At 41.6% G+C, this 23,075-nt stretch overlaps 3 protein-coding genes across 3 annotated transcripts; all 3 read right to left on the bottom strand.

The window, feature by feature from the left end:
* Positions 1 to 1,123: 1,123 nt before the first annotated feature.
* On the bottom strand, positions 1,124 to 2,050 carry LOC115801200 (putative gustatory receptor clone PTE01). The gene has a single exon (XM_030758945.1). The coding sequence runs from the start codon at positions 2,048 to 2,050 to the stop codon at positions 1,124 to 1,126; it is 927 nt and encodes a 308-aa protein (XP_030614805.1).
* Positions 2,051 to 5,583: 3,533 nt separating this feature from the next.
* LOC115801236 (putative gustatory receptor clone PTE01) lies at positions 5,584 to 6,510 on the bottom strand. Its single transcript, XM_030758998.1, has one exon. It carries the CDS (start codon positions 6,508 to 6,510, stop codon positions 5,584 to 5,586), a length of 927 nt encoding a protein of 308 aa, XP_030614858.1.
* Positions 6,511 to 10,000: 3,490 nt separating this feature from the next.
* Positions 10,001 to 10,927, bottom strand: LOC115801252 (putative gustatory receptor clone PTE01). The gene has a single exon (XM_030759015.1). The coding sequence runs from the start codon at positions 10,925 to 10,927 to the stop codon at positions 10,001 to 10,003; it is 927 nt and encodes a 308-aa protein (XP_030614875.1).
* Between the last annotated feature and the right edge of the window lie 12,148 nt (positions 10,928 to 23,075).

Raw genomic sequence — 23,075 nt, 5'->3', positions numbered from 1 at the left:
AGAACCCGAGGCAATGGGAAGCCATCCCCACCTCCCCAGAGGTCAGCCTGGCAGCAGGGCCCTAGGGCCTCAGGTGCCCGAGACACCCCGAGGAGTCTGAGGAACACAGCCATTCTCATTCACCAGTTCTGAATGGATTACAGCTACTACTGCTCCACATCTGTTGAGATCATTCTCCCTGATCCTCAAAATTTCTAAACTACTGGTTGTCTGGATCTGCTTTTGGATCCAGTTTATGCCGCAAACATGACACCTTTTTTTAGTCAGTTTCACATGTGAAATTTTTTTTTTTTTTTTTGACAGATTCTCTTTGGTAGGTCCTTCACTTTGGACATGAAAATGACAAATGAGAGCATTGCAACAGCAGTACTTTACACAGTAATGAAAGGGCAATAAGTATTTCAAAATCATTGAGGGCTGGTGCTAAAACTGACAACATCTTGAAATCTAAAGAGAGGGAAGAATTTTTTTTCAGAGATCTGAAAAAAAAAGTCTTAACATCTTTCCAGGCAGACTATTGTTTTGAACTTGCCAGTGACTCATGAATCTCTAATCATTATGGAAGTGCCAGAATACTTATGTTCAAAAACCAAATAAAACTTTTTTTAAAAAATGTTTATACTTACAAAATAGCAAAAAGTTAGATTTTCGACACGATTGCATGATATACTGGTGAATGTTTTCAGTGGCGAGGATTATGTAAACCCTGTATGGCATCAATTAAAATTTTTGGAGGAAAAAAAATTCACCCTACTTTTTGGGAGCTTGGGAGTCCCTCTTGATATCACAATCTACAAATCTGTCCCCCCACCTCACCAGAAATTGGTTTGTTGTCTCAGGGCAACAATTTTCTCGATATAGACATGTAGTAGATTTATGAGGAAGCAAGCAATTTATTCAAAATTTTCATTTTTATTTTGATAAACATCAAGTAAAATGTTCCATCCATTTTCAGCCATTTATCCAGGGGCAGGTCCTGGGGCCAGCAGCTTAAGCAGAGAAACCCAGACTTTCTTCTCCCCAGCTACGTCCTCCAGCTACACCAAGGTTAGGAGAAAAGCAGGTTTCCACAACCAGGACAAAATCATCTGCTCTAAAACAGTCTCTTGCTGAACAAAGCTATTTATTTTCTGTTAAACAGAAACCTTTTACATGATTGTATTATCTTTGGAAAATTAAATCCATACATAAATGGTGTGAGCATTGGTTGACAAATGACAAGATACATAGGTAAAATTATGCGGATTTCATCTGGTACATGAGTGACTAAAATCCTGAAGTCAGTAAAGTAAAAAATGCAGCCAACAAACAAGTTTGACACAGAGACGATCTGAGGTGTGCAAGTAGTCACGGCTTTCTGCTTGTTTTCTTTTGATGTTTTCTGACAAACTGACAAAATTTTCATGTAAGAGAGTGAAATGAGACTGAATGGTATGAAAACACTCATCATGGCAAAGAATATGTCAGCTACATAGCTATGGACTGAAACTGAACATGAAAGTTTAATCATTAATTGGTGGTCACAATACACATTGTCAATAATATTTGCACAAAATTTCAAACTGAAGATAAATGAAAACGAGAGAATAAAAACAAGAACTGAATAAGTCCACACAAGCAGAATCATCACAAACACTCTCTCTGTGTTCATAATGACATCATAGTGTAATGGATGACAGATGGCGATATATCTGTCATAGGCCATGGCTGCTAAACTACAAAACTCAGCAGGAGCACTTGTATACATAAAACACATCTGCAGAAAACACCACGGCAGGGTCACTTCATGGCTGTCTGAAAACATCTGTGAGAGCAGAAGAGGATACAGAGATGTGCTGACATTTATTTCATTCACACATAAATTGCAAAGCAGTATATACATTGGCTCATGCAGCCTTCTGTCCACATGTATGACCACAATAAGAACTGCATTTGCCACACATATAGAGAGGTACCACAACAGTATTATGCTAAAGTACAAGTATTTTAACTCTCCAGTGTTTCCATAAGCAGCCAGCACAAATGACACAATCACACTTGAGTTTTCCATTTTCTGTGTAATATCCCACAGTGAACAAGATAAATGGTCCTTTAGATATATTATATTATATTATATTTGTTCAAATGCTGTTTTACAAATTCATGTTATCTCATTATGACAAATTCCTTCTCTGCTGCAGTGACACCTGTGATAAAATGTGCACGTCAGCAATCAACAAACAAACTGCAAACAGTTTTATACTTAACAAGATTCAAGATTCAAGCCCAGAGATTCATCAGATGTCAAGAACGCATAACATTAAACTCAGCTGCTTTCCTCCCAGTTGAACAAGACCAAAGCCTCTGTTAACATTTATAGCTGCAGCACAGAGGAGAAATGAGGTGGGCTGGGCTGAACTTTAAGGCTAAACTTTGAGACACTGGTCTTCTTTTCCTTTGACAGATCAGGTCATCTGATTTAGTGCTCAAGTCAAATAAAATAATTTGAATGGGTGATTTTAACATCCATTTAAATGCTGAAAATGACAGCATAAACACAGAGATTAATAATAACTAGTGACTAAATGCAGAGTGATGTATAAACAGAAAAAAAAAGAGGTGAATGAAAATGAAATGCTCAGTGCTGAGGGATGGTCCAGGGTCACCTGATCCAGCCCTAACTTTATCAAACAGTTTTAAGCCTAATGTTAAAATTAGAGAAGGTGTCTGTCTCTCAAATCCAAGCTGGGAGCTGGTTCCACAGAAGAGGGGCCTGAAAGCTGAAGGCCCTCCTCCCATTCTACTCTTAAGTATCCTAGGAACCACAAGTAAGCCAGCAGTCCTACAGTGAAGTGCTCTGTTGGGGTGATATGGTACTATGAGGTCATTAAGATAAGGTGGGGCTTGATTATTCAAGACCTTCTATGTGAGAAAAAGGATTTTAAATTCAGTTCTGGATTTAACACGGAGCCAATGAAGAGAAGCCAATATGGGAGAAATCTGCTCTCTCTTTCTAGTCCCTGTCAGTCCTCTAACTGCAGCATTTTGGATCAGCTGAAGGCTTTTCGGGAAGCTTTTAGGACAGTCTGATAGTAATGAATTACAATAGTCCAGCCTAGAATTAATAAAAGCATGAATTAGCTGTTCATGATCACGCTAAGACAGGATGTTTCTAATTTGATAGCTACTGTATAAATGCAAAAAAGCAGTCCCACATATTTATTTAATATGTGCACTGAAGGACATATCCTGTCAAAAATGACTCCAAGATTCCTCACAGTGTTACTGGAGGCCAAGGTAATGTCATCAAAAGTAAGTATCTGGTTATTCACCATGCCTCTAAGACCTGCGGGGTCGAGTACAATAACTTCAGTTTTACCTGAATTTAGAAACAGGAAAGTATAGTTCATCCAAGCCTTTACGTCTTTAAGATATTCCTGCAGTTTAATTAACTGACGTGTGTCATCTGGCTTCATGAACAGATAAAGCTGGGTATCATCTGCATAACAATGAAAATGTATGCAATGCTTCCTAATAATACTGCCTAAGAGGTGCACGCATATTGTAAACAAAATTGCTCCTAGCACAGAACCCTGTGGAACTCCATAATTAACCTGCAGTGCTTTACATTTAATATCTATGGCATGCTCTAATCTCTGTAATAAAATATTATGGTCAACAGTATTGAATGCTGCACTGAGGTCTAGCAGGACAAGCACAGATATTAGTCCACTGTCAGTGGCCATATGAAGATCATTTGTAATGTTCACTAATTCTGTTTCTGTACTGTGATGCATTCTGAAACCTGAAAAAGTCTTCAAATAAACCATTCCTCTGGATATAATCAGTTACAGTAGCTGTTTTACCACTACTCTTTCAAGAATTTTTGAGATGAAATGAATAAATGTCTCATTTACTCCTGACATACAGCTCAATGTCATCCATGTAGAGGAGGTGGCTAATGTTTGCTCCAATCCATAGTCAGAAACTGTAGCTAGTATTGTTCATTATCTGGCTGAAGGTGTTCAGGCCTATGCAGAACAGCAGAAGGGACAGAGCATCTCCTTGGAACATCCCACACTTGATGGTGACTTGTGCAATTGGCTTTAAGTTGGCCTCTAGTGTTCTTCTCCACATGCCCACTGAATTCCAGATGAAGGCTCTTAGGATCCTGTTGATCTTGTTCTAGACATTTCAGGAGCCGTGTGTGTGCCACTGAGTCTTAGGCTTTCTTTTAATCAATTCAGGTAGTCAGTAGGTTAAACAGTCTGGAGGGCGGGGCTGTTTTTATATTGTTCCCCTGCCACTAAGCATACACATTGGAGGGTTCAGTGGAAAACATCTGGCTTATTCTCCTTGCTTCGATGTCTCTAGCATACCTCTTTAAGTGGTAGCCAAGGTTGTCAGTCTTTGATTGGCAGTTTGTGAGGCGTCAGGTATGGACAGCTTGTTGTACAAGCTTTATCTGTGTGTGTGTGTGTGTGTGTGTGTGTGTGTGTGTGTGTGTGTGTGTGTGTGTGTGTGTGTGTGTGTGTGTGTGTGTGTGTGTGTGTGTGTGTGTGTGTGTGTGTGTATTCATGCATGCATGGGTTAGTCTGTACGTGCAAATGTCAGCCTGTGTTTCTCTGTGTCTGAATGTGTATGACACAGACTATTCTGTGTGGGACTTAACGAAAAAAAGGTGGATATCACCGATTGGGCTGCAAACCATCGCTTGCTAATGCTAATGGCCGCATTGCTACCTAACTGTTACAACAGCAATCCGTTCTGGTAGCTAACTGCTGAAATTCTCAGCACGGCACGACGGCACCTGAGCAAGGTGATCAACCGCTGGCTAGACCCCTGCCTTACATCCCTCTTCACAAAGTGCTCACCAAGCTTCTGACACACATAGGACACACACACAATTGATTACCCACCCCTGATCTCTTAATTGTTCCTCAAACCTGATTCTGGGGTCTGCTCTTACTCACTGTCACTCTTATCAAGTTCACTTTCCTAAATGTCAATGGCATTCCTTCCTCCAATAAAAAGTTCTTGTGCCCATTTTCTGTAAGTTGGTTCAAGTTAGTGATTAATTTAACTGCTTACATATCCCAACTCAGTGCTCTCAAAATGTTAGCAGAGAGGTTCTCCTGAGGAGCCCAGTCCTTGTTCAAACATCCCTGAGTCAAATGATCAGTTGAGTATTTCATGCTGCAGCTGCCTGATCACTAGGTGATCAATTGAATCAAGTTTGTTGTAGCAGAGAAGCACCTTAACAACAATTTTAAGAACAATTTAATATCCAGAAATGTAGTTTTTCCTTATTAAAAGAAAACACTGTATTCATACTTGTATGCTTTATACATTGTTTTGCTTGCCAGAATAATACCCTTTGCCTTTCGCTGATGATCCCAGGAGGAAATTAGGTGTTGCAAAATAGATTTTGCAAAAAATAAAATAAAATAAAAAATAAATATGAACTGCTTTAATGGCACAGCCCTTTTAAAATTTTAAATGTAAATTTTATTTTCTTCATGTCTACAGACCATAAGATTGTTGAATGTCACTCTCCCAAAGGGCAGAGATGCTCTAATACAGTCTCTTGCTGAACAAAACAATTTATTTTCTGTTAAACAGAAACCTTTTATATGATTGCCTTATCATTGGCAAATTAAATCCATACATAAATGGGGTGAGCACTGGTTGAAAGATGACGAGATATACAGATAAAATTATACGTACTTCATCTGGTACGTGAGCAACTAAAAAGCTGGAGTCAATAGAGTGAAAAATGCAGCCAACAAACAGGTTTGACACAGAGACGATCTGAGGTGTGCAAGTAGTCACGGCTTTCTGCTTGTTTTCTTTTGATGTTTTTTGACAAACTTTCAAAATCTTCTTGTAAGAGACTGAAATGAGACTGAACGGTATGAAAATACTCACAGTGGCAAAGAATATGTCAGCTACATAGCTATGGACTGAAACTGAACATGAAAGTTTTATCAATAATTGGTGGTCACAATACACATTGTCAATAATATTTGCACAAAACTTCAAACTGAAGATAAATGAAAATGAGAGAATAAAACTAAGAAATGAATAAATCCACACAAGCAGAATCATCACAAACACCCTCTCTGTGTTCATAATCACATCATAGTGTAATGGATGACAGATGGCGATATATCTGTCATAGGCCATGGCTGCTAAACTACAAAACTCAGCAGGAGCACTTGTATACATACAACACATCTGCAGAAAACACCACGGCAGGGTCACTTCATGGCTGTCTGAAAACATCTGTGAGAGCAGAAGAGGATAGAGAGATGTGCTGACATTTATTTCATTCACACATAAATTGCAAAGCAGTATATACATTGGCTCATGCAGCCTTCTGTCCACATGTATGATCATAACAAGAACTGCATTGGCCACACATATAGAGAGGTACCAAAACAGTATTATGCTAAAGTACAAGTATTTTAACTCTCCAGTGTTTCCATAAGCAGCCAGCACAAATGACACAATCACACTTGAGTTTTCCATTTTCTGTGTAATATCCCACAGTGAACAAGATAAATGGTCCTTTAGATATATTATATTATATTTGTTCAAATGCTGTTTTACAAATTCATGTTATCTCATTATGACAAATTCCTTCTCTGCTGCAGTGACACCTGTGATAAAATGTGCACGTCAGCAATCAACAAACAAACTGCAAACAGTTTTATACTTAACAAGATTCAAGATTCAAGCCCAGAGATTCATCAGATGTCAAGAACGCATAACATTAAACTCAGCTGCTTTCCTCCCAGTTGAACAAGACTAAAGCCTCTGTTAACATTTATAGCTGCAGCACAGAGGAGAAATGAGGTGGGCTGGGCTGAACTTTAAGGCTAAACTTTGAGACACTGGTCTTCTTTTCCTTTGACAGATCAGGTCATCTGATTTAGTGCTCAAGTCAAATAAAATAATTAGAATGGGTGATTTTAACATCCATTTAAATGCTGAAAATGACAGCCTAAACACAGAGATTAATAATAACTAGTGACTAAATGCAGAGTGATGTATAAATAGAAAAAAAAAGAGGTGAATGAAAATGAAATGCTCAGTGCTGAGGGATGGTCCAGGGTCACCTGATCCAGCCCTAACTTTATCAAACAGTTTTAAGCCTAATGTTAAAATTAGAGAAGGTGTCTGTCTCTCAAATCCAAGCTGGGAGCTGGTTCCACAGAAGAGGGGCCTGAAAGCTGAAGGCCCTCCTCCCATTCTACTCTTAAGTATCCTAGGAACCACAAGTAAGCCAGCAGTCCTACAGTGAAGTGCTCTGTTGGGGTGATATGGTACTATGAGGTCATTAAGATAAGGTGGGGCCTGATTATTCAAGACCTTCTATGTGAGAAAAAGGATTTTAAATTCAGTTCTGGATTTAACACGGAGCCAATGAAGAGAAGCCAATATGGGAGAAATCTGCTCTCTCTTTCTAGTCCCTGTCAGTCCTCTAACTGCAGCATTTTGGATCAGCTGAAGGCTTTTCAGGAAGCTTTTAGGACAGTCTGATAGTAATGAATTACAATAGTCCAGCCTAGAATTAATAAAAGCATGAATTAGCTGTTCATGATCACGCTAAGACAGGATGTTTCTAATTTGATAGCTACTGTATAAATGCAAAAAAGCAGTCCCACATATTTATTTAATATGTGCACTGAAGGACATATCCTGTCAAAAATGACTCCAAGATTCCTCACAGTGTTACTGGAGGCCAAGGTAATGTCATCAAAAGTAAGTATCTGGTTATTCACCATGCCTCTAAGACCTGCGGGGTCGAGTACAATAACTTCAGTTTTACCTGAATTTAGAAACAGGAAAGTATAGTTCATCCAAGCCTTTACGTCTTTAAGATATTCCTGCAGTTTAATTAACTGACGTGTGTCATCTGGCTTCATGAACAGATAAAGCTGGGTATCATCTGCATAACAATGAAAATGTATGCAATGCTTCCTAATAATACTGCCTAAGAGGTGCACGCATATTATAAACAAAATTGCTCCTAGCACAGAACCCTGTGGAACTCCATAATTAACCTGCAGTGCAGTACATTTAATATCTATGGCATGCTCTAATCTCTGTAATGAAATATTATGGTCAACAGTATTGAATGCTGCACTGAGGTCTAGCAGGACAAGCACAGATATTAGTCCACTGTCAGTGGCCATATGAAGATCATTTGTAATGTTCACTAATTCTGTTTCTGTACTGTGATGCATTCTGAAACCTGAAAAAGTCTTCAAATAAACCATTCCTCTGGATATAATCAGTTACAGTAGCTGTTTTACCACTACTCTTTCAAGAATTTTTGAGATGAAAGGAATAAATGTCTCATTTACTCCTGACATACAGCTCAATGTCATCCATGTAGAGGAGGTGGCTAATGTTTGCTCCAATCCATAGTCAGAAACTGTAGCTAGTATTGTTCATTATCTGGCTGAAGGTGTTCAGGCCTATGCAGAACAGCAGAAGGGACAGAGCATCTCCTTGGAACATCCCACACTTGATGGTGACTTGTGCAATTGGCTTTAAGTTGGCCTCTAGTGTTCTTCTCCACATGCCCACTGAATTCCAGATGAAGGCTCTTAGGATCCTGTTGATCTTGTTCTAGACATTTCAGGAGCCGTGTGTGTGCCACTGAGTCTTAGGCTTTCTTTTAATCAATTCAGGTAGTCAGTAGGTTAAACAGTCTGGAGGGCGGGGCTGTTTTTATATTGTTCCCCTGCCACTAAGCATACACATTGGAGGGTTCAGTGGAAAACATCTGGCTTATTCTCCTTGCTTCAATGTCTCTAGCATACCTCTTTAAGTGGTAGCCAAGGTTGTCAGTCTTTGATTGGCAGTTTGTGAGGCCTCAGGTATGGACAGCTTGTTGTACAAGCTTTATCTGTGTGTGTGTGTGTGTGTGTGTGTGTGTGTGTGTGTGTGTGTGTGTGTGTGTGTGTGTGTGTGTGTGTATTCATGCATGCATGGGTTAGTCTGTACGTGCAAATGTCAGCCTGTGTTTCTCCGTGTCTGAATGTGTATGACACAGACTATTCTGTGTGGGACTTAACGAAAAAAAGGTGGATATCACCGATTGGGCTGCAAACCATCGCTTGCTAATGCTAATGGCCGCATTGCTACCTAACTGTTACAACAGCAATCCGTTCTGGTAGCTAACTGCTGAAATTCTCAGCACGGCACGACGGCACCTGAGCAAGGTGATCAACCACTGGCTAGACCCCTGCCTTACATCTCTCTGCACAAAGTGCTCACCAAGCTTCTGACACACATAGGACACACACACAATTGATTACCCACCCCTGATCTCTCAATTGTTCCTCAAACCTGATTCTGGGGTCTGCTCTTACTCACTGTCACTCTTATCAAGTTCACTTTCCTAAATGTCAATGGCATTCCTTTCTCTAATAAAAAGTTCTTGTGCCCATTTTCTGTAAGTTGGTTCAAGTTAGTGATTAATTTAACTGCTTACATATCCCAACTCAGTGCTCTCAAAATGTTAGCAGAGAGGTTCTCCTGAGGAGCCCAGTCCTTGTTCAAACATCCCTGAGTCAAATGATCAGTTGAGTATTTCATGCTGCAGCTGCCTGATCACTAGGTGATCAATTGAATCAAGTTTGTTGTAGCAGAGAAGCACCTTAACAACAATTTTAAGAACAATTTAATATCCAGAAATGTAGTTTTTCCTTATTAAAAGAAAACATTGTATTCATACTTGTATGCTTTATACATTGTTTTGCTTGGCGGAATAATACCCTTTGCCTTTCGCTGATGATCCCAGGAGGAAATTAGGTGTTGCAAAATAGATTTTGCAAAAAATAAAATAAAATAAAAAATAAATATGAACTGCTTTAATGGCACAGCCCTTTTAAAATTTTAAATGTAAATTTTATTTTCTTCATGTCTACAGACCATAAGATTGTTGAATGTTACTCTCCCAAAGGGCAGAGATGCTCTAATACAGTCTCTTGCTGAACAAAACAATTTATTTTCTGTTAAACAGAAACCTTTTATATGATTGCCTTATCATTGGCAAATTAAATCCATACATAAATGGGGTGAGCACTGGTTGAAAGATGACGAGATATACAGATAAAATTATACGTACTTCATCTGGTACGTGAGCAACTAAAAAGCTGGAGTCAATAGAGTGAAAAATGCAGCCAACAAACAGGTTTGACACAGAGACGATCTGAGGTGTGCAAGTAGTCACGGCTTTCTGCTTGTTTTCTTTTGATGTTTTTTGACAAACTTTCAAAATCTTCTTGTAAGAGACTGAAATGAGACTGAACGGTATGAAAATACTCACAGTGGCAAAGAATATGTCAGCTACATAGCTATGGACTGAAACTGAACATGAAAGTTTTATCAATAATTGGTGGTCACAATACACATTGTCAATAATATTTGCACAAAACTTCAAACTGAAGATAAATGAAAATGAGAGAATAAAACTAAGAAAAGAATAAATCCACACAAGCAGAATCATCACAAACACTCTCTCTGTGTTCATAATCACATCATAGTGTAATGGATGACAGATGGCGATATATCTGTCATAGGCCATGGCTGCTAAACTACAAAACCCAGCAGAAGCACTTGTATACATACAACACATCTGCAGAAAACACCACGGCAGGGTCACTTCATGGCTGTCTGAAAACATCTGTGAGAGCAGAAGAGGATACAGCGATGTGCTGACATTTATTTCATTCACACATAAATTGCAAAGCAGTATATACATTGGCTCATGCAGCCTTCTGTCCACATGTATGACCACAATAAGAAGTGTGTTGGCCACACATATAGAGAGGTACCACAACAGTATTATGCTAAAATACAGGTATTTTAACTCTCCAATGTTTCCATAAGCAGCCAGCACAAATGACACAATCTCACTTGAGTTTTCCATTTTCTGTGTAATATCCCACAGTGAACAGGAGAGATCAGTTATAATTTTATGAATGGTCCTTTTAGAAATTAATGAAAGCGCCACATCCCAGTGTCGGTTTATATTATTCAAATGCTATTTTACAAACACGTTACCACATTATGACATATTCCTTCCCACCAGCTGTGACACCTGTAATAAAATGTGACCATCAGTAATAAAAAAAAAAAAAAAAACAGCAGACATTTTTCATACTTTACAAGGTTTAAGCTCAGAAATTCATCACATCAAGAACACAACAGCTCAGCTGATTCCCCCACTGAACAAGACAGAAGCCTTTGTTAACATTTATAACTACAGCACAGAGAAGAAATGACGTGGGCTGGGCTAAACTTGAGGGCCAAGATTAGAGACATTCTTTTCCTGTGACTTTTGTTTGATGCAACCTGAGTTGATTTTATAATTTTATAATGCTGTATACTTAAAATAGCTAACCCAGCTTTTCTCTAAAAATGTTCCTTTAGTGGTTAAGAACTGAATTTGAATTCAGAGAAACTCAATTTTGGAATGGCAAAATACCAAACATAGCTGAATTTGATCTGCAGGTTTTATGTATTTATTAGTGGTATAATTGATTTCAACCCTGTTTACACTGCATCCCAACTATTTTAAGATGGGATGCAATGTAAGATGTACATTTCTAAAAATGCAATCATTTGCAAAATGATATTAACCCTTTGTTTAGTAACACAAAAGTGTATTGGATTACACATTTCCCTAACCAATTCGATGCCAGGTCCTGTCCAGGAAGCAGGTTCAACAAAATCTTAGTTTAAAAACATACTCTGAGTTGATCAAGTCTGAAATCAGCAACTCCGAGTTTCCTGCTCCAGAACAGCTGATCTAAGTTGGGTCAATCAATTCTGAGTATATTCACCCTGAGTGCGTGCGTGAATAAGGAAAGAAAGCAAACATCAATGGACCTTCGAGATCAGGATTCACCATGGTAAATAAAGAGCTGAGCCTCCGTTTTAACTCAGTAGATCGAGGAATATACATGTCAGTGTGGTGCATGACAAGTCATTTTAATCCTTCATCATCATAGACAGAATAAAAGTCATAAAATATGTAATTTATTGTATAATGTCTGCTATCATCATTTACCCAACTGGAATTTTCATCAGATGAAGCTGAAACTAATTTTCCATCCATCCATTTTCTTATGCTTATCCGGGGCGTGGTCATGGGAGCAGCAGCCTAAGCAGAAAAGTCCAGACCTCCCTCTCCCCAGCCACCTCCACCAGCTCATCCAGGGGGACCCCAAGGGTTTCCCAGGCAAGCCGAAAGATATAATATCTCCAGTATGTCCTGGGTCTGCCCCTGGGGCCTCCTACCAGTAGGACATGCCCGGAACACCTCACCAAAGAGGAGCCGAGGAGGCTTCCTAGTAAGATGCCTGAACTACCTCAACTGGCTGCTTTCGATGTGGAGGAGCAGCAGCTCTACTCTGACCCTCTCCTGCATGGCTGCACTCCTCACCCTATCTCTAAGAGAGAGGCCAGCCGCCCCTCAAAGGAAGCTCATTTCTGTCGCTTTTACTTGCGATCTCATTCTTTCAGTCACTACCTAAACCTCGTGACCATAGGTGAAAGTAAGGACATACACTAACAGCTTTGATTTCACGCTTAGACCGGTGGAGTGTCCACATCACTGCAGACACAGCCCCGATCTCCTGTTGCCGTCTCCCATCACTTGTGATCAAGACCCCAAGATACTTGAACTCCTCCATCCGGGGCAGCAACTTGTCCTTGAGGTAGAGTGGGAACGCCAACCTTTTCCGGCTGAAGACCATGGCCTCAGATTTAGATGTGCTAATTGTCATGCCAGCCACTTCACACTCTGCTGCGAACCATTCCACTGCGAGCTGGAGGCTACCACCTGATGAAGCCAACAGGACTGCATCATCCACAAAGAGCAGAGTTGAGATTCTGAGGCCACCAATGCAGAAGCCTTTCATCACTTGGCTACGCCTAGAAATTCTATCCATAAAAATTATGAACAGAATCAATTACACATAGCAGCCCTGGCGAAGTCCAACACCCACAGGAAACAAGTCCGACTTACTGCTGGCAATACGGACCAAGCTCTCATTGCGGTTGTACAGGAACTGAATGGCCCGCAACAACGGGCCAGACACCCCATACTTGTGTAACCCGGGTTGTTTTTTTGCCATTGTATAGGTCCTTCCAGTGAATGTATCATTGCTTGATAAGTTTTGTTTTCCCATGTTCCATGAATGCACCATTTTCGTTGCCACGGTACCTCTGGTCAACAGAGGAAAAAAAAACAACTTTTTTTTTCTCATGGTCGGGACAGCAGAACAGCTGTGAAACTTAGTGATTTGAGGAATTTAGTTGTCATTTTGTAAGCACAGAAACCATATAGTTGGTCCAGTGATGCGTAAATGCCACCAAGGGTGGATTAAGTTATGAAGAATTTCCTGGCTGGGTTTTTTTGCTGAAAGAATCCACTTCTAAGGACTGAGCTGAGAAGCCTGAGGACTGGATGCTGGAGATATCTACCCGGGACGTTTCATACCAAGGCCACCTGTTCCCAGGAGGGTGGTAGGACCTGAAAGGATTTTCTTTTTTCCCCCCCCTTCCTCAGAGGATTTGTTAATTTTCCTTTATTTTACCTGAGATCTCAGAAATTTTATTTACTACTTTTCTTTGGGTCAGAACTTATTCCATAACTAACTGATGCATCAGAAAACTGGGAGTAACTGAACTCTACAAACACTCTGGCACAAGTGAACTTTAAGCGTATAAACTGGCATGGACAGTGTGTCCAGAGGACAGTATAGGAATGGAATCAAGGAAAAAAACTGAAAAAATTTAATTATTGTTTTGTTGTTCTAAAAATAGACTGTTTTCTTATCTAAGAACATTGAGTGTGTTTATTGTGGTTAAAGGGTTTTCCTTTGAAATTTATACAGCTGCCATCACCAATCTCCTGCGGATCTAAGAGAAGTAACTGATTGTGTATGCTTTGGCTATTCCAACAAATCAGACTAATAGATTCTTGCAGCCTGGACTGCTGCATTCTCGAAGGGTTACACTTGCACTCGACCTCCCACAAGACACCCTGAGGGACGCGGTTGAATGCCTTCTCCAAGTCCACAAAACACATGCAGACTGGATGGGCAAGCTCCCACACACACTCGAATATCCTCGAGAGGATGAAGAGCTGGTCCAGCGTTCCACAACCAGGACAAAAACCGCGTTGTTCCTCTTTAATCTGAGGTTCGACTAATGGACGGACCCTCCCGTACAGCACCCTGGAATGCTGTCGACATTCTGCCGGAGGTGGGAGTTGAAGAAAACTGGCAGAAGCCTGGCAGAACCCCCAGTCTCGTGGACTGGGGCTTCTGCCAGGCGTTCCCATTGTACCTAAATGTATTGTGAGGATATGTGTCTGTCAGCATCCTTTCCTGTTGGCTACGCCTATTAAGGTTAATATTGTTTGTTGATTTTATATATATTCTTTTCTTAATAGTGTGAATTATTATATCTTTATTTATATTTATAATAACTGCGGCTGCTGTTACACCCAAATTTCCCTCTGTGGGACAATAAAGGCTGTTTCTTCTTCTTCTTCTTCTTCTTCTTCTTCTGTCACCTGATCCAACTCACCACCAGGTCGTGATCAGTTGACAGCTCAGCTCCTCTCATCACTCCTCCAGAACATACAGCTGCAGATCTGACGATACAATTACAAAATTGATCATCAACCTGCGACCTAGGGTGTCCTGGTGCCACATGCACTTATGGGCATCCTTGTGTTTGAACATGGTGTTCGTTATGGACAAACTGTGGTTTGCATACAAGTCCAACAACAAAAGACCATTCGGGTTCAGATAAGGCAGGCCCTTCCTCCCAGTCACTTCCTCCCAAAACATGCTGTGCAAAACAGCAGTAACAGCCGGTTGAAAACTACATTTAGGCTCACGGGGTTTTACTTGTATATATTCTGATTTCATTATTTTAAACTTTAGCCAAAGTTAATATGAGCATGACAGGAAAATAAGGAAAACTAGTTATACTTTCAAATTCTACTGATATATTACAATATGATTTTGTCTCGATTCTATGAAAGAAGCTTGTGGTTTCCAGCCCCAAAATCCAAATGCACAATATACATTGTGTGTCACAATTCTGAAAATTTTGCAAAATAAAGGTACAATCAATTATTTGAGGGTAGACTAAAGAAAACTTGTTTGAGATAAATATTTTAGACAAAGTATGGCTGAAAAATTTGCTTAGTTACTTTATATTAAAGTGAATATAATAGCAAGCATACATTAAACATAAAGTAAACCATCAATCATGATTGTGTGTTCATGTAGAAAAAAAAATCTCTGGAGACCTTTCTAATGAGACAGCTCCATACACATGCGATCATCATGTTATTGCTAACAGAAGATAAAAACATAATAAAAGATTAACAAGTAAACATGATGATTAAGCCTCAGGGTCATTAGTCCAGTGTATTCCTTTATCCCCAGGACATCAATTTGTCATAGATGTTATGCCCAGGGAGCAGCAGTCTCCAGGCTGATGTAACTGTGTGCAAACTCTTTGGGTCCACTAATCTTAGCCACTAAGGAACAAAGAAAAATATTTTCTGTGGGCATTTCTATTTTTATATTTAGAGTTGTATTAAAAAAACCACAGGCTATTGTTCACAAGAATCACCTTTATTGAAATTTAACAGTCAGAAATAATATATACTAGAATTTATTGCATAAATGAAAATATTCTCTGTGTGAACAGCAGGTTGCAGTGAAATAAAGTGTAGAAAACTTCTTTCACCTTGAAACTTATTGTCTGACTAATTACAAAACCTTGCTACAGTGCAGTGTTTTGAGGAATCCAGTAGAGCTAATAGTCTTTAATGGAGAAATGAAAGATAATATTAACTGTGTTGGTGTTTCCAGTCTTATGTAATCTTACTCTGCTGCAGTGTAAAGTGGGCCACAAAGCAAAGAAAGTCATCTGGAGGGACCCCAAGGCATTCCCAGGCCAGCTGAGAGAGTTAATCTCTCCAACATGTCTGACCCAGGGCCTCCTCATGGTAGGACATGCCCGGAACACCTCACCCAAGAAGCGCCGAGGAGGCATCCTAGTCAAATGCCAGAACCACCTCAACTGGCTCCTTTCAATGTGGAGGAGCAGTGGCTCTACTCTGAGCCTCTCCTGAATGGCTGCACTCCTCACCCTATCGCTCAAAGCTCATGACCATAGGTGAGGGTAGGGACATAGATTGACTGGTAAATCGACAGCTTTGTTTTCATGCTCAGCTCCCTCTTTACCATGACAGACTGGTGCAGCGTCTGCATCACAGCCCCAATCCATCTTTCAATCTCCTGCTCTCTTCTCCTATTGCTCGTGAACAAGACACCGAGATACTTGTCCTCAGCCTCCCTCAGAATGCTGTCAAATTTCTGTCAAAGGTGGGAGTTGAAGATCTCATGGACATTGGGGCCTTTACCAGGCATTTCCAGCGCACCATCACAATACGTTTAGGTGCGCCAAGTCTGTCCAGCATCCTCTGCCAACTGATCGAATTCACCACCAGGTGGTGAACAGCTGACAGCTCATTTCCTCTCTTCACCTGAGTTTCCAGAACATATGAGAACATATGGCCGCAGACCTGATGACATGATTACAAAATTGATCATTGACTTGTGACCTAGGGTGTCCTGTGCCAGGTACACTTATGGATAACCTTATGTTTGAACATGGTGTTCGCTATGGACAAACTGTGTTTTGCACAGAAGTCCAATAACAAAGCAATATTCTATCAGGTTTGTAGCTGTGGCCAGCAGAGGACCCCAATGCAGGACTCAAAGCGAGGAGCTTCTTTTAATTTAAAGCTTTTAATAGCAACTTAGACTTGGCAAGACATAGCATAACCTAGTAACATGGACTTGAAGCATAGCAAGAACAGAACTAAGAACTATCAGTTCTGAACGTAGTATGAACTAAGAACTTAGACATAAACATGAACATACAGCTGAACACAATACAGTGAGGAGACACGGGGAAGCAAAACTAAACACAAAGCACAAGGAACACAAGACTGTCAAACTAAAACAGGAAGTGACTAACCATGACACATATGTAAACTTAACACAGAGGGAACCTAAACTTGACCTAAACAGAAACCTAAATACAACACACAGAGAACACTGGGACATCAAACTAAACACAAGACATGCGACAAGGGACCAAGACATGAGAACAAAACATACATAGGAACAATGACAGAATAGGAGGACATGGGAAGCAAACCAGACCTGACACCAGAGGGATAACACAAACACCTGAACACAGATCATGTTGCTCTTGCTCCAGCCTCTGACGGGGACGGTCACATTCTATCTCTCTCCCTGCTCTCCCTATCTTTCCTGCTTGCTGCTTGCTGTGAGAGCATCTCTTGCATACTGTTCGAATAAGAATAAGATTGAGAGCAATATGGATTTGGCAAACTGGGCCTTCACGACCATTGATCGAATTTTTTCCACTATGAGATCTGGGAAAGGGGAGCCTGCGTGTCTGAGTGGAACAGACCCGGTTGGATACGTCATCGATTCTTGGAGCTCGTGGAGACCTGTGTGCTTCTTGGCCCTCGAGGTGGAAGACGTGGAAGACGCTTACATATTTGGCTATCTGGTAGCGGTATCTTTTCTGTTTGGGCTTGGAGGATACCTGATTTACCGAGAAATCAAGAAAACCTGGACGGCAGTTCGACATCTGCAGAGGCTGCCGACCCAGGTGGATGGGCTGACCAGAACCGTACAGACTCAGACTCAAAGCCTGATGAACCTGAGCCGTAGACTTGGGGAGTAGCAGGTGAGAGGGGATTCGGTCTGGAGATAAGGTACGGTTCTGCACAGTGAGGACGGTAACTAATGAATTTGGATTATTGGATTAATTGAATGGTTTCCCAGTGAGACTGAAGGCTGTTGGAAAAAAACAAGCAGCCTGTTCCAAAACAACATCTGCATTATCAGAATTCGGCTCCCTAGCTGGCCTTGGCTGGCAATCATATCTCTCCAGAGCTATGTGTGACGGCTGCTCTCCCCCTCAGCCCTCTCTGTGATTTGTGAAGCTGTATCTGGTGTACCACGGCCGCTGATGAACTTCCATCACTATCAGCAAACTGTTTTGGCTAGGAGCTGGCATCTGGGCTCCACAATGCCCCCCCACCCCCCACCCTCTCGTCTCCGTCTGCATCCCCTCCTGACCCTGACCCTACCCACCATACTGCTATCCCGGCTTTAAATGTGCAAATATGCTTTTGCTGAGGTGTTTTTTGGAACCTCGTAAGGTGTTCTTTATGAACACAGTATGAGATGATTTTTTGAACCTAACTATCCCAGTGTATCTCTTTCTGTCTTTCTGCTAAAGGTAGCGCCGTTGAGAAACTGTTGCATGACCTCAGACATCTGCCCCCCCCTGTCTGTGTTATGTTTATGCTTGTTTTGGATGGATGTTCTGTTAACTGCAATTTCCCCATTTGTGGGACTAATAAAGGCATTCTTGATTCTTGAAGACAACATGAGGGAAACAGGAACTAACCACATATAACTAAACAGACAACTATGATAACTAAAATCCTAATACATAACTAACAACACAACTCAAAGAACACAAGGCGCATTGAGCCACCAGCCCAGGATCATGACATATTCGGGTACAGATCAGGCAGGCCATTCCTCCAGGTCTCATTGTCATTGCCAACGTGAATGTTGAATTCTCCTAGTAGGAAGATGGAGTCACCAGCTGGAGTGCCTTTGAGCACCCCAACCCAGCAACTCCAAATAGGGTGGGTATTCTGAACATTTGGAGTTGCGGCAGATGACTGCCCCTCCCTGCCTGGTTCTGCTGGAGGTTTCTTCCTGTTAAAGGGGACTTTTTCCTTCCCACTGTCGCCAAGTGCTTGCTCATAGGGGGTCATTTTGACTGTTGAGTTTTCTCTGTATTATTGTAGGGTCTTTACACACAATACAATGCGCCTTGAGGTGACTGTTGGTTGTGATTTGGCGCTGTATAAATAAAATTGAATTGAATTGAGTGCAAACAACAGTCAGGACCTGGTCTCCAGCTTGAAGGTGCAGGGAAGCAACCCATTTATTCACCAGTGAAAACTCCAAAATATAGGCAGCAAGCCAAAGGGATACAAGAAAACACTCCCCAGTTCACCACCTCTCACTGACGGCAACTCCAGACTGGAACAGAGTCCATCCCTTCTCCAGGAGACTGGTTCCAGAGCCCAGGCCAAGAGTTGAGGTGAGCCCGACTATATCTTGCCGTTATATCTCAACCTCACGCACCAGCTCAGGCTCCTTCTCCATGTCCTGATAACCAGTCTCAATAATCAGGGTGTCATGGTCCTGGGCCGGTGGTCCAGTGTTTCCGCTTCACCGCTGCCTGCTTCTGAGGGAGGGAGGCCAAGCTCCCAGCAGCAGCGGAGGGAATCTCCTCAGGAACCGAGCGGTTTAACACCGCAGATTTTGTCACCCCGGCTTCCGGATTCCACACAGCCGTTACCGCTTCATACTCAGTCAACAGGTTCTGTGAGTAACTCACAGAACTTGTGAATAAGACTGAGTTTTTTGACATTGTGCCTAACAAAGTGGCCACTAAAGGACATGAGTTTTTCAAGCCAGCTGTAAAATCAGGCCCCACAGTTCCTGTTTCACTGCCAGCCAAGGATAAAGACATTTCATGTTCATCTTCGAAGACTGTCTTCCCTGCTGAGGAGTCCCGGTCAGATGTGTGTAATTCTGTTTATAAGCTGTGTGATTTGTGGCTTAAACTTCCCTGTGAGAGGCAAAGGGAAGCAATAGCACAGAGGCTACGTAAATTGTTGTCAGTACATCCCTGGCTTTTGGACTCTCTTCCTGCTTTAGTTAAGGCCTTTATCATAGAAGTCATTCACTCTGACACCCCTGAAATGGCTGCTAAGGAATCAGCCACAGAAAGGACTGGGAATTCAGAGACTGTCAATGCTTTGAAGACTGTTGGCTTTGTTCCTGCAAAGACCTTTGCACCCGTTCCTGTTCCTCGGGTGGGGGCAGCCAGGTCCAAGCCTTCACGCCAGTCTTTTGTGTCTTTAGCTTCTCTTCAGTCAGAGCCTCTGTCCCAGATTCAGCTTATGCAGCCTGCAGTGCCTCTTCAGCCTCTGTCTCCATTGCCTGCAGTGCCTCTTCAGCAACACTCCAAACTGCCTGCAGTGTCTCTTCAGCAATGCTCCAAACTGCCTGCAGCAGCAGCATGTCCCAAGCCACAGCCAAGCTCCCCAAGCCTGCTGCTGCTGCTCCTCTGACTTTTCCTAAGCTCCCCTTTCAGTAGAACCAGACAGCTGAGAGGGCCTTCTGGACACTCAAGGACTGCTTCGCTTAAGGTCCTGTTTTCATCCAACCAGCCCTCTCCAAGCAGTTCATCATAGAGGTGGATGCCTCGGATTCTGGAGTTGGTGATGTCCTCTCCGAGCAATCAGGAGGTAAACTGCAACCTTGTGCTTTTTCCCCCCGTTGTCTCATGCTGAACGTAATTATGATGTGGGAGACTGGGAGCTGTTGGCCATCAAGCTGGCACTTGAGGAGTGGAGGCACTGGCTAGAGGGAGCAGAACATCTGTTCATCGTGTAGACAGATCACAAATATCTCAATGTTTGACAGGCTAGGTGGGCTCTGTTCTTTGCTCATTTTGTCTTTTCGATTTCCTACAGATCGGGGTCCCATAATATCAAGCCAGATGTTCTCTCTTACCAGTTCTCCCACTCACTCAGACCCCATTCTGCCTGCCTCCTGCGTCATTGGGGCAATATCTTGGGAGATTGAGTCTCTTTACAGCCCAGGGTACGGATAAGTTCTCCAACTCACCTCCCTCAGGACAACTGAGACCACTGCCCACTCCAAGCCGTCACTGGTTCCACATCGCCTTGGATTTTGCAGCTAGCCTCCCACCATCAAATGGACACACAGTTATTCTCACCATAATTGACTGTTTCTCCAAGGTTGCCCACTTTATCACTGATACCTAAATTACCCTCTGCCTTAGAAACCACCCAGTCATTAATTGACCATGTTTTTCATTTGCACGGAATCCCTGAGGACATCGTTTCCGACTGGGGTCCCTAGTTTACCTCTCATGTCTGAAAGTAGTTTTGTACCTTGCTTGGAGCACAGGTCAGCCTTTGTTCTGGCTTTCATCTGAGACCTCACAGCTGAAAGAGCCAATCAGGAACTGGAGGCCGCTCTTCGCTGTGTGGTTTCATTAAATCAATCCACTTGGAGCTCCCAGCTAGCTTGGGTGGAAAATGTGCATAATGTCTTGACCTCCGGGGCTACAGAAATGTCTCCATTTGAGGCCTCTTTGGGTTTTCAACCACTGCTATTTCTGGAAGTGGAAGGTCTAAGAAGCTGTCTCCCACCTTTATCAGCCCAATAGAGATCAACTCCGTGGTCAATCCCGTCTCTGTTTGCCTCAAGTTGCCTCATAACATGCGCATCCATAACATATTCCTTGTCTCCCATGGGAAACCTGTCATCAGCAGTCCTCTGTTTGACATACATTTCAGTATTTTGCAAACATTAAGAGTTTTGTTTATATCTTGCAATAAACATTTGTAAGTTCTGTATAACTGTGTGTTTTGTCTGTTTTCTTTTTCTGGTGTGAAGCTAGCTGAGACTTTGACTCTCGAGCTCCTGCTGAACTTTCAGTTTCATTTGTAAATGTTTTGTAAGGCATAGATGGTCCTCACTGCAGATGCCATCATATAAAATAACTAACAACTATTAAGTGCCTGAATTAACAATGAATTACAATATGAAATAAGTAGATATAAAACATATTTTTAAACACTTAAAAATAACTAACTCATTTCATAATCTGTATATGTGGCGATGGTAGGGTGGATCTATCTGTATCTCACATCAAATATAGTACATAATACTCAGGTGACGATAAAAGAAAATATGCCAATTAAAATTTGAGTCACCTGGAAAGACCGACAACGCCACCCTGGGAATTTCACCCAGGGAAATATACCTTCAGCAGATACCAATTCACCAAAACAAGAAGGACACTCAGGTTCGTTTCACTTAAGACAGAGACGTTGTAAGATATAAAAAAATAATTTTTATAATAGACAATAAAACAACGATCGCATAAAAGTGTAAAATGAACTTGGAGCTGCGGCTTACCCGTTGTGAATGGGGTGCTTGAAGAAAGGCTGAAAATCACCAACGTGTCACGACTGCTGCAGCAAACTAAGCAGGAGGGACCTCAAAGCAGGACACAGGAGAGTGCAGGATTGAAACTTGGGATTTTATTTAATAAGTCATAAACTGAGAAGGCTGAACCGAAGGCAGCCATACAAAGAAAACCTGAAACTAGAAATACAAACTGGAAAACTCGAAACTTGAAACAGCAAACTAGAAAAACTCGAAAACACAAAAGCAACAGCAGGAATGTCACACAGACATAAACAATGACGAGGACTCGAACAAGGAACAGAGGGAAAACTAAGGGCTTAAATACACACAAGGAAATTAGGGAGAGTGGAAACAACAGGGGACAACAGGTGAACCAAATGAACCTAATGACAAAGGGGAAGCAAAACTAAACACAAAACACAGGGAACATGAGACTACAGAATAAAGCAGGAAGTGACTAAACATAACAGACACCGACCTAAACACAGAAAACCTGACAAACTGAGCATTACACAAAGAAACAACAAAGGAAAACCACACACTCAAACAACAAACTATAAGAAACAACTTGAAAATACAACAAAAGAAAGCTACACAACAGAAACTCAAAACGCTGGGCCACTGGCCCAGGACCATGACCATGACACAACGCACACGTGAATACTTGGTACCCCTCACCAGCATGCACACACAAAACCTAAGTGCCACACGGAGTATTATGCAGTCAGTCACGGCACACAAAAATATATCCCACCACCAGGGGGCACCCAGATACGTTCATGGCAGCCGTCAGCTCCTAAATAAAAGAAAACAAAACAAATTACAATTCAATCAAATTTAATTAAAAAAAATCACCAACTAAATAAAACAACATGTATTAAA

The sequence above is a fragment of the Archocentrus centrarchus genome, chromosome 21, assembly GCF_007364275.1.
Source record: "Archocentrus centrarchus isolate MPI-CPG fArcCen1 chromosome 21, fArcCen1, whole genome shotgun sequence".
Taxonomy (NCBI): Eukaryota; Metazoa; Chordata; class Actinopteri; order Cichliformes; family Cichlidae; genus Archocentrus; species Archocentrus centrarchus.
The sequence above is the reverse complement of the archived record's forward strand: the minus strand, read 5'-3'. Positions and strand labels throughout refer to the sequence as shown.